Source organism: Zosterops lateralis, assembly GCF_965231275.1.
Source record: "Zosterops lateralis genome assembly, chromosome: 1".
In the NCBI taxonomy this organism is placed as follows: Eukaryota; Metazoa; Chordata; class Aves; order Passeriformes; family Zosteropidae; genus Zosterops; species Zosterops lateralis.
In genome coordinates this window covers 100662671-100674983 of record NC_139762.1, presented here as the reverse complement: position 1 = coordinate 100674983, position 12313 = coordinate 100662671, and the positions used below count along the sequence as shown (strand labels likewise).

Below are 12313 nucleotides of genomic sequence, written 5' to 3'. Positions count from 1 at the left end.
ACTTCAAACCACTGTGTTGGTAGGCAAAAGTATTTTGGATGGTATACACTTACAGCCCAGTTTACAGAACTGCCATATGGGTATCCACCACTATAAGGTGACAGCAGTTACTAAATTTTAGCAGGCCAAAGAGCTTACCAAAATGACAAGAAATGTTAGAGGCAGTGACAGAACATACAGAATAAGAAAAACACACGGAAAAAATGACAATTCCTTGGCAATTTACTACCTGACGTGCCATCCGAAGGCTCCCACTTGTACTGCGGTGTGGAATACATGTCTGCTTTGGCTGGACCATTTTCCAGTGGCAGTGCAGGGTGGATGGTGTGATAGTCAGCAGGGTTCCCATTCACTGTTACCAGCAGCACCTGCCAGGACACCGGAGACAGGCACTGCATTTACCATGGCTCTCAGAAGGGTGGGACTCCTACTCCTGAGTTTTGCTACTCTTGGAGTGCCAGTGTTAAAAGAGGTTAATAAGCAGCTGCAGTTACTTCCAAGAAACTAATATGTTATAGTCATGTTGCATGCAAAAGTAGCACAGAACAGCTTCCAAAATTAATTGTTAGATTTTTATGTCATACCAATACCAAATTCATCCTTCTTAGGCAAACTACTACATCAGGACTTTCAGACTTCAGCTCACATCTAATTATTTCCAGTAGTTATGAAAATAATGGCTATAAATGACTTTCCAATTTGAATTATTAGTGCTGAGATCAATATTTGCAGCTGTTAATAAAACCACTTGTGGTAATCATTGTTATTGATGACACATTTTTGGCACTTGGTAGTGTTAATTCAACACTCTTTCATTGTTTTATTTTTGTAACTTCAATTCCAGCCCTTGTGCTTGTTTGGATAAGGGCTCTAGCAATCATCATATCTTTCCTACTGGCAGAAATTCACATGCAATGGGTTAGTGATGGCAATACGTGCTCAAGACTGACTTCTGCTCAGACTGTGAGACAGGAGCATATCTTGCTTGTCAAAACTATGCACAGGCATGTGCAACAGCCTGTGAACTCTTTCAGAATAGTATCTGGGTTATGTTCAGTCATATCCAGCTGCACCAAGTACAGACCATGGAGCACGTTTAGATTAGGCTATCTCCTAAAACTCATCATTTCCATTCTTCTTTGTGTGCTAAACAGAGGGGACATTTCTGCTTTCAGAGTCTGTTAAGGTCTATAGCAGTCAAGATAAATAGATCATTTGCTATCTGTTCAAATAAAGACTTGGATTTTCTGTAATCTGTAAACTGAACTCATATGTGTTGTTGGTCATGCTTTAAAGGCCTCAGCATTCCAACATGAATGAAATAAAAAAATACAGCAAAGAAACTAAATCAAATTTAAAGGTGGCTTGCATTAGAAAGCATATTTTCAGATCTTATTCAAACCCAATGAAATAGCAAAGATCGTTTGCCAGTTGGTACTACTGCAAGCAGCTTAATTTCAAGTGATCAAGCAATGGTTTCTCAGGAAAATTATTAAGGAAGCAGAAGACAATTACATTTAGGATAATCAAGATTATAGGGTAAATGGCAGGCTAACCATAAATCTAGAAGTTTTACAAATGTCATCTAAGGTTTTATCTGTATGTACCATTGTTGTCTGTATTTACACACATTGAGAATTGCAAAATTACAAAGACTAGTAGTATACTAACATCCGATGGCTTGTATTCATCTTGGGTCATTGACAGAAGCTGCAAAAAGCAATGCAAGAACAAATTATTACAGAAGCATGGCTCAAGCATTAGTAAGTCTGACTTCTTAAATACATGCATGCACATGTGCTGACTTTTGCAGATTTTCACCAAGAAATTCAGAAAGAATTCTTAAAAAGTCAGCAGAATGGTACAATATCATAAAATTATATTCAGAGTGCCATAGCATTGACATAATTTTACTGTGTGGTACTATGAATTTTAAACCAGAACTGAGAATGTTGCATTGACATTTTGGATAGTAGGTCAAAGAATTAATCAGTATTGTATTATACTGATTAACTGCTTTCTAATGTCTTTCTAATGATCCGGTGCTTAAAAACTATGTTTTTAAACAATCATTAGAAATTACTACAATTATAAAAATAGTTCCAATAAAATGGTGATGCAAATATAAAATACAATACTTTATCCATTTGCCAGCTCATTTCCCACTACTATTATTATAGTGGATTTCTTGGGGCTTGAGTATATGTGGCTTATGAATGTTTTTATGTCCCAAATTTGACAATAACTCAACCAATGAAATTTTTCAGTGCAGCTGGTGCAGACAGGTGGTAGAGAGCTGGACCTTTCCAGGATATTTTACACAACTTCCTAAACTGCCTTGCTTTGTATCTCCAAGGAGGACACCAGTATGCTTAGGAGAAGATAAGCTGGCAGTCCCCACTCACCAATGCCAGTGCTAATTAGGAGTTACAAGGCAGATCAGATCTTGACACCAGGTTTAGCTCCCTGACAGACTTTCTAAATGGTTTGCTCAAAGATAATGGCCCCAAGCCAAAAACCCAGTCCTACACTTCTTAAATGTGGAAGCCAAAAACATAGAACATGCTTTTTGCTTACATTCTTACACTGGCTCCTGGTTTTGTTTCATTCATTTTTACAAAATGTATTCCTATCCTATTCTGCCATGCAGCCTTGACATTTTATCTGATTTATATAATCACACATGGAGACCTTACTTGCAAGTTACGTAACACCGCTTCCCTTAACCCAAAGTAATTGCGTAATGCAGAGAGCCTTCCCCCTCCAGTCTTACTTTTCTCTCATCAGTTGTATAGTGGCTTGCATACCACAGACTGCGCCTCCTCTCCGCTGTCATTGGAATTGGGCTGCAGGGAATTTCTTTGTCATCTTCCCTGCTGACAGATTTCTCTTCATCAGGCGTCTGCTAAATGACAACAAATGACAGCACTAGCTATAGCTCTGTAAATACAGTCACAGCAGAGGAACTGCAATTTCCCTCCAACAGATGCTCCCTCTCCAAAGTGTGTCTGAAGCACCTTTTAGTGGCTAATACACTCGGTGTATGATAGATGACTCTGAGATGACATTTTCAGAAACAATGACAGGGCCTTTCTACTACTGCTAGTTACATGACACCAGAATTACACAGACCTCCATGTTCTACCTTAGCTTATCATATAATCACACCATAAGCATCTACAAATACATAAAATATCAAACCCACAAGCTACAATGTTTAATTTTCAAGGCAGTGTCTGCTATTTCAGCATCTTTGACCACTGTTCCATAATGTCTTTGCTGACAAGATGGTAAGATGTGGACTTGACAAATGGAGCACAAGCTGGTTGGAGAACTGGCTAAACTGCCTTTCTCCAAGTAGGGTAAAGGCTCAAAGACAAAAAGGTAGATTGCCATGAGTGGGGTTCCTCAGAAACTGGCACTAGGTTTTGTCCTATTCAAAACTACCTGGATGGAATTGCACCCACACAAAATTTGTGAATGACACTGAACTGGGAGGAGAAAGGCTCACCATACAGAGATGAGACAACAAAAACTGCACAGAGTTTAACAAAGATAAAGTCCTGCAGCTGGAATAACCCCACATAACAGTAATGGCTGTGGACAGACATTGTGGGAAGCAGCTCCATGGAATAGGCTCTGGTGCAGAGCAAGCTGAAAAAGAGCCAGCAGTGGACTGCACTCCAGCAGCAACAAAGGCAGACATGTCCTGGACTGCATCAGCCAGAGTACTGCCAGCAGATCAAGAGATGTGATTATTCCACTGTGCCTGGCAAGCGTCAGGCCCTACCTGCAATGCAATTCTGGCATCCCCAGTTCAAGAGAGACACAGAAAATGTGGAGAGGATCCAGGTTTGTGATAGTGAATTGTCAAGATTATTAGAGGCTTGGAGAAGCTGAAGGATGCAGGAATTAGGTTTGTTTGGGGGTTTTTTTTCCCTAATTTACAGCAATAAAATTACAGTTCTAGAGAAGACAAGAGTAGTCTTCTCACAGGGAGGCACAGTTATAGGACAAGAGGCTAAGGACATTACTTGCTTCAGGAAAACACCTCCTGAGTATTGAAAAAAGAATAAAAACTTTATATATAGATTTTTTCCCCACTATGACAACAATGAACCATCCAAGATTTGATCCTGTAAAATCTAATCTGAGGCCCTGCTCTCAGAAGAAGTTGAAAAAGAAGATCTTCCTAAATTCCTTCCAATCTGGACTGTCCTGTTATTCTGTGACTGTCTCCAGTCCACGTGGTTTATTTCTCCATCTGAGATCACTAAATTGAGGAGGAATGCAAACCACAGTAGGTTACAGCTTCTCTTTGAGCCCTACCAGAGCTTTTCCTGCACTGCGCCTCCTGAGTGGCAGCTTGCTGGGCAAAACTGTTCTCATTGCTTAGGCGAAATCCTCTGATGTAATAGAAGAATAAATCAGGGTGCTGGGCAGAGGTCTGCAAAGCTATCCATGGGAACAGGACATCCAAACACCCCAGCTCATTTTGAAACTTTCCTCATTCCAATCCTAGCAGCAATGTCCTATTTTATACTTGACTTAGATAAACAATAATTATTAATTTAGTTTCACTTCTCAGAGGAAATGGTAGCACAATTCACATATGGTTGTATATTTATATTTGATTGTAAAAGGGCATTCCTAGCAAAACTGTAAGATGAAATAAACTGATTCTGTGCTTAAAATACTTGTCACTGCCATTTGAAACTTTAATATAAATACGAACCATAAAGAACTGCTTATCAAAGACATTTAGTTTGGCACTAGGGTGACAAAAACAATACAAAAGACCTAAGATGCACAATTATTTTAGTAAAATATTTTTAGCCTTAGACACAACAGGGAAGGGTGGGAAATCTTGCTTTCTCTTTCTCAGAAGAGGAAGAAAAGTCAGAAAACACAGTACTAGTCACACAAGCACAACTTGTGAGAGTCCTTTGACTTGCCTACTTTTTTCAGTTCTTCCTCAGCAACTCTTAAATACCTTTAAATTCAAACAATTGTAAAAATTTTATAAGAGAACTCTACATTCAATTGCTGTAACTCTGCTGACTCCTGTACTATTACTTACCACTCACAGCACAGAATGAATGGGCTCTATTCATATATTCAGCACTAGCAGTTACAACTGTGAGCTGAAATCTCCAGAGGCAGATTGCTTTTTCTTATTTGCAGAGGTAGAATTTCACAAGACTCAATGTTAGAACAAGTCAGGATCCAAAATAGCAAGCATAAGAAAAGCAAATCTTCCACTGACTGCCACAGTCATTTTGCATGAGTAAGATCCATTCAGAATCCCACACGGAGGCATACACTGAAATTTCATTCATGGCATATTTTGGCATTGTGGTGCACATACAAAAAATGGAACCCTGAAATTCAAGATTTAAAGTGGGGGGTGTTCCTGCAAAATTGCTCATTGCCTTCAGCATTTAGATACTGTCTCAAGAGCATCTTTCTCAAAGACAATTCTTGCTGCAATTCAGGGGAATTTTATCCACTAGAGGACCCCAAAATGTAATTCACAAAAAAAAAAAAAAAAAAAACAAACCATCAGGTCTACATGTTTTAGTCTGCTTTTAGCATCTGCTACACTAGCATTATATTTACCTTATGTAATCTTTTTAGACTGAAAAAGGATTTCTTTCTTGTTTTGTTCAAAAGCTTCTTTTGAACAAAATTCCTAAGATGAGCCACTTCTTACTGCACAGGCCAGCAGTATATAGAGAACAACTTCTTTACATTAAGCATCTCATAGCATTTTGTCTTTGCCATTTATTAAACTTCAGGTAGGTTAGTAGTCAGATCCTAAATACAGAGTAACTTCAAAATCACTGGAGACTGCAAAGCAGGTTATATATTTAGTTCCATAATGAATCAAATGCACCTCAATTTCACAAGTTTAAAAATATTTCAATGAAACCTGGAATGCAATTATTTCTGGTTTTAAGTAACTGAGAATGCAGTCTACCAGGGAAAAGCTAGTAAGGGAAATTTTAAATCCTGATCTATGACACCACTAAACAAAACCAAAATACATATAGACCAAAAAAAGCCATAAGGACGATGTGTGCAAAATACAGTAAATTTTGCAAATCTCAGCATTCTCTTTCTGATGACAAGCACTTGCTTCACTAACATCCTGTGCATCAAAAATAAGCATTAATGCATGGATACTCTTTCCTTTAAAGTGTTCCCTTTTAAAAGCATCCATTTATCTTTGGAGGGAAGCATCATTTCCCTGGTATCTGAAGTTCCCTTGGGAGTGCCAAGACTTTGTATTGCCTCTCATGTAGCCATGAATTTGACATCAGTGTTTCTTAAATTAATGTCTTTTAATACTAACTCTAGCTCAACTGCTTGGAAAGCATCTCTAATTTCACTTGTTGGCAGTTCTCAGAGACTGGTTTTAGTGTTTTATGGGAATATCTATCTCAGACACCACAAGCAGTCTAAAAAAAAGAAGTGCAGGCAAGACCACTATAGTTCCTCTCAAGTCCCTGTAGGAAATTGCAGCATTCACTCTCTCCTAGAAAGAAAGACCCACTGAAAAAGCACAGCAACTAACTTGGGTCCAACACCAAACTTTTAGATGGCGACTGCTGGATGAAAGAAACACGGGTACTGGAAATCAATTCCCAGACTTGCTGAGATCACACAGCTCACACTAACTGCATTTCACATGTGGTTACTCCTCTGTGGGTAGTTCTTATGGCTTTACTAAGCAGTTTGTGAAATGTGAAGTTTTAGTTACAGCCCCAGTGCTAAAATTATTATCTGGAAATTTCAGTTTTCATTTAAGGAAAGAAAAAAACCCAAAAAACCTTGTTTCCAGAAGCTGCAGCAAAAATAAAAGGGAAAAAGACCCTAAAGATACCCAATGCCAGAGGGTACTGGATCACAATGATGTGACTTCAGAAAAAATAGTATTAGGATTTCTGGAAACTCCTTTTTTTAACAGCTCAAGGAGATGGCTCTGGCATCGTTCACTTTTGAAGCCATATATATGTAACCCCCAAATACCAGACATCTCAATTCAGAGGTGATGTATTTTGATTGCCTTTTTAATTGTTAAATGGTTACATTATCCATTATATGAAGAAACACTCTTAAAAGAAGAAAAACCTTCAACATTTTTACTTGCTTCTACAAACTCCACTAATTCACAGCACAGTCATGAGTATTTTCATTGTGGTTTACAGCACTACTAAACCTCAACTCAAAAATTCACATCAGGCCTTTGAGGATCAGGAAATTAATATAAGTAATGCCTAGGATCATCCTTTTTATACTTTCAGTTTCTAAGCTTTTAAGATACCTCTGGGTTCCTACATACCCATTTTTTCCCTGAAATTGGAAGAAGTAAAGATTTACTCTTTTTTATTCCTTGTTCTCTTGCTCTTAAATGAAAGCCGGGATTTTCCCTCAGGCACACAGGAGGAAAGGTTTTCAGAAAATTTTTTTTCTATCTGTGATAAAATTGCAAATATGTGTTTTGTCTTACAGTATACTGTGCCAAAATGTATCCTACCCCTGTTCTGGTAGACAAGCCTTAGGTATTTGCATTTCACTTGATAGCAGCTAAACTTGAATCACAGACTTAGAGTCATTTAGGTTGGAAAACACCTTTGAGATCACAGAGTCAATCAAGTCCAGCTACTACTGCATATCAATACCTGCATTCCCAATAAAAGCATTAATGCTCTGCAATTGCATTCCTTACATAATTGTCCCAATGATTTTAAGAATTATATCCACGTTAGATCAGACTCTTGGAGACACCTGGTGAAACAAATTCAAAGTACCATCTTGCACTTGCTGTCTATTTCTCTGAATTTTCCTAAATTTTTGCACCTCTGTTAGCAAGTATCTGCCCTGGCCAGTCTCTCAGTCATTAGTCATGAGAAGAGAGAAGGAAGTTACCCTTACAATGGGCTCCTGCAGCCAGAGTCGAATGAGGGTGGCGAGGGTGTAGTACATCACCAGCAGTAAGATGGGGTTAGCATGGTGATACCAATGTAACTCCTGATTTTTGATGATCATCCAAGTGTTTGAGCAGTTTGTCTGAGTAAGAGAAGTGACACCAAACAACCTGCAAATACAAAAAACCCGAAGCAGCCACATTAGATAATAAACACCAAATCTTAAAAATATTAAAAAATATTTTGGAAGGCAATTTTTGCTTATGTTTAATGCCAATTGCCTTGTTCAAAAATAATATCTGCCATCACTTTTAAAATGCAACATTTTCATTCCACATATTTAGTCAAAAGAAGTGGTTTTCTGCAATTGCTTTTCAACATGAAAAAATGGGAGTATAATACCATTACACCTACTATGTCCAATGAGAAAACTTGCAATGACCTGCTCCCTGTAGATCCAGAGCTACAGAAACTGGAAAGAGAATTTCTGGCTGCAAGTCCATTTGGCAAATCACAGCAACATGACATTTCAGAGAGATTTAGTAAACTGACGTGTAACACCATTTCAGTCACCCTGCCAGGACACAGCTGTAAAGTATATCTTCTTGGCACACTGAACAGTTTACTGGTCTTTTCTTTTAAAAAGCTAATACTATTAATAAATTGTTATCTACTTATGCCAATATTTAGGAACATACAGGGCTCTACTGAACTCACAGCTTCTGTGAACAAAAAGTGAAAATATTCAGAAAGGTTATTGTTTGAGCTGATCAAATAATTTAGGGAAGAAAAATTAGAAGTATTATTATCAAAGAAATGAGATATTTGATGTTTCTGGAAAGACAGTATTTCTGTCAAGTAAATAACATATGTTGGCAAAAATCCCACTTAGTATTAAAAAATTACCAACATTTTTAATTTAATACAAGATGTTGAATGTCTAGTAGATGTGTTAAATACTGAAACAAAACTAATATGAAAAAATAATTTATCTGGCTCTTTCATTGTAAAATAGCTTGCAGAGTTCCAAAGTTAGGGCATGAGCAACAAGTAGCATGTGTCAGTATTCATTATAACCACTTTAGTCTATTGACAAAAGGTTTTTCTGCCATAATATCTGTGAGAGTTTTCATTTTTTTTACCAAAACCAGGTCTAAGAGGCAATTAAGAAGATCTCCTTATTGGTAGAACAATAAATCCCAAACTACTGTTCCTCTGAAAGGGTAAGCCAAACACATAAATAAAAAAACAAACCCAAAACCAAAATATGCAAGATTTTCTGCTGGGGGATTTAATTTTTAAGAGTATCTAAAAGCTTAGTTCTTCCTTAACCTAGTAAGATTCAACATGAAAAGCTGAATGAATACAAAGAGTAAGTATGACATTCAACAGAGATGTGCTGCCCGAAATCTGCCTTTGGATGCTGCAAAATGAAAATGTTATACCTGTTCTTAGGTGGCGATTTGCTGCATGGGCATAATACCATTAACTCCCAGAAGGAAAGCTTCATAGCATTTTATTAAGCAATATATCAACACTCACTTCTCATTCTGATTGTCAACACAGACCAAAGGTATAAACTTTAAGACCTTTCAGAGCTTTTGAGTGGATACAAGGTTGGGAAAAAAAACATTAAAAAAATACTGCATACAAAGTAAACTGCTGTAATTTAAAGGAGCTGAATGAGCTGTGTTTGGAGCTGACTCAGACTCAAACTTCCATAGCATCCAGGAACATTTGGAGCTGATGTTACACTTTGGCTCCATCTGGGTGAAATTCATGCTGGATTGTATTCTGTTCATATTTCTATCAGCACAGAGGAACATCTTGTTTGTCTGCTTTCCTCTCTCCTACTGACTTGTCACTTTTGCTCATCAGTGATCAGAGTTGTTGAGTTCCTATTAGTTGCTGAGTTCCTGCTAGTTTCATCTTTTACCTCTGTTTCACAACACAGTTCTCTGTCTTTGGTTCATTTTAAGCATTTCTATGTAAGCACAGTGTGATTCACCCTATTTCTGTCTCATAAGCATCAGAATCACAGTGAAATCCAATTCTTACTGAAATGCAAAGTCTTTCCATTGACAGTTACTGATGAACTTCCTAGAGAAATGAGGGAAAGTTCCTACAGGTTCTCAGAACCTTCTGCCAAGCAGACATGACCTTCATATCACATATTCCATTCCTATAGTATGCTTTATAATATACTATAGCTAGAAAATCAGAACAACTTGTGTTTTATCTCCACTGAAAAGAAACTTACAGCACATTTTTTCCCTTTAAGTTGCTACATGGCCAGCAATGCAGTTTAATATATTTCACTTCAATTTATTCAATGTATTTTGCTTTGTCTCATAAATCATGGATGTAGAAGAACCACTTCTCATTTCTGATTTCTCCTTGGGCTTTGAGACTTGTACTCACAATGCACTCAACACAACTTTCCCTGTTTATCATGTTAAAAATTCACTGTTGTCTTGGGAATGCTCATTCTGTCTGTTCTGGCCTCCAATAATGCTACAAGTCGCTACTCACTCAATATTTATGCTTCATCATTATCCTCAATGAGAACTGCTGGTGCAGAACATTTTTCAGAGGAATTGAGTCATCTTCTCTTACACAAAGCTTCTAATTACACAGGGATGACTGCCATAAAATGTATAAGCAATATAAATTAGAGCATTATTCAGTTCTGCATACTTCATTCTGCAAAGATGTCTTTACATTCAGTATTGATTCCCAACCAGCTGTGTTTGAGTCCAATTCTGATCTTAGTGTGACTTCATCTTACCCAGCATACATGTATGCCACCAGGAGGGTCAGAATGAGTCCTAAGTGGGAGAAACCCACTACCAAACAAGTCAAGTACAACTGTGCTTGGATACAGGATATAAATTAAACAAATTATGAGAGACTTATTTATTAATGGACATATTTGGCTTTCCAAAAGACTGCATGCAATGTCACAAAAAATGGAGGTTTGCAAGATGTGAATAGATAAGTATTTCTACTCTTGCAAAGAACTAAAGCTGGGTTTTTCAAAGTCCTCACTGGTATTCTGAAAAAGGCATAGCAGAAATAATTTGTAAAAATTTGCAGAAATTATGATAGGCCAAGAGGAACCTTAACATCTGACTGAAAAATGCTCCGGGATAACACAGTGAAAAAGAGTTCTTAAAATAAAGGTGGCATATTTTTGTCCAGTTACTATTCTATAAGCTTGTTTTCTTGTAAAAGATTCCTGTTGAATCTGTGAATTCTCCTTCTAGCAGATGCACCTTCATCTTTTATGACTTCCTGATAAAGCTGTAAGCTGTGACCATACAAAATTCCCACTTTCTCTATTAGTCTAACATTAAAATTAAGAAGAGGAGTTTCAATTTCACTTGAAAACAGAAAAACAAATTCCTGTTGCATCCACAGATATTTCACCTAAGGAGCTGCTGAAGTTGCTAAAACTCTACACTGCTAAAACTTACATTGCATTGTAATTAATACATTAATATATTGTAAGAATTGGCCTATTACTCATGCACTAAATATGAACAAAACTAGCTATGTAAACAAAAAATACGTTACATATACAAAATTATCAAAGCAGTCATTACACATCTGTTAGATCTGTAAATTTTGCATTCACTAAAATTATTTGGAATTTTTTTTGTAAAAACATATTTCTAAGTTCAGATCCCAGATGTACTCATGTTTTAGGAGTTGACTTCAGGCAAGTATTTGCCTTGTAACTTTCAAGGCCAGAAAAGGAAGTAATAATTCTGACTTCCTGCACAATGTAGGACACTCAATAATTCTTCTATTGAACAATGATCTTGTGGTGGAATAGAAGTTTATAGTCTAGAATGGCATCCAATCTTGAATTCAATTGATAGAAAATCTTCTACTGTTTCTTATTATTTTTCTATGAGTTTAGCTTCTGTAATAGTTTTTCTAGATGAGATTTCCAGTTGCTGCACCTTCCTACAACTCTGGGTACTCCTTTAAATTGTACTTTTCACTACATAACAGAGCAGGGGGTAATTTTTCTATATTGTCTCTGAGTTTGCGTGAAGATTACAGCTTGAAAGAAATGTCTGCATCAAACCACTCTAGGAGCTGCATTTTCTAATTTAGCATTTAACATTATAAGACGCTTTTTTCTGTGGCAAGTACCTATTGCATGGTTATTCCCAGCAATGGCATCAGAACGTTTGAGTGTGCTAGGTTGGATTCGGGCAATCCATCTTTGTAGAACTTGTGAATTTGTGTTGGATTTTATGAACCATCTGAATCTTTATTTCATCTGGATATCTTCTATTGCATATTTATTTCACTCTCCTCACATGAAAGGAGATGAGAGGGATGCCTGCAGGTCTGGGGTAAGAGAATGG

The 12313-nt window shown here is 37.2% G+C and overlaps 2 protein-coding genes across 2 annotated transcripts in view; both read right to left on the bottom strand.

The window, feature by feature from the left end:
- Nucleotides 1-293, bottom strand: part of LOC310907371 (piezo-type mechanosensitive ion channel component 2-like) — an 88626-nt gene extending 88333 nt beyond the window's left edge. Inside the window, exon 1 of the mRNA XM_083857556.1 lies at nt 230-293. Coding sequence (XP_083713682.1) covers nt 230-278 — 49 coding nt within the window. The 5' untranslated portion in view covers nt 279-293. The remainder of the gene's footprint in view (nt 1-229) is intronic.
- A 1300-nt stretch (nt 294-1593) lies between these two features.
- LOC310907313 (piezo-type mechanosensitive ion channel component 2-like) overlaps nt 1594-12313 on the bottom strand; it is a gene marked incomplete at its 3' end in the record, with an annotated part of 38609 nt that continues 27889 nt past the window's right edge. Inside the window, exons 4-6 of the mRNA XM_083857427.1 lie at nt 7933-8101; nt 2774-2905; nt 1594-1710 (exon numbers count right to left, since the gene is read on the bottom strand). Of these exons, the coding sequence (XP_083713553.1) occupies nt 1594-1710; nt 2774-2905; nt 7933-8101 (418 nt within the window). The remainder of the gene's footprint in view (nt 1711-2773; nt 2906-7932; nt 8102-12313) is intronic.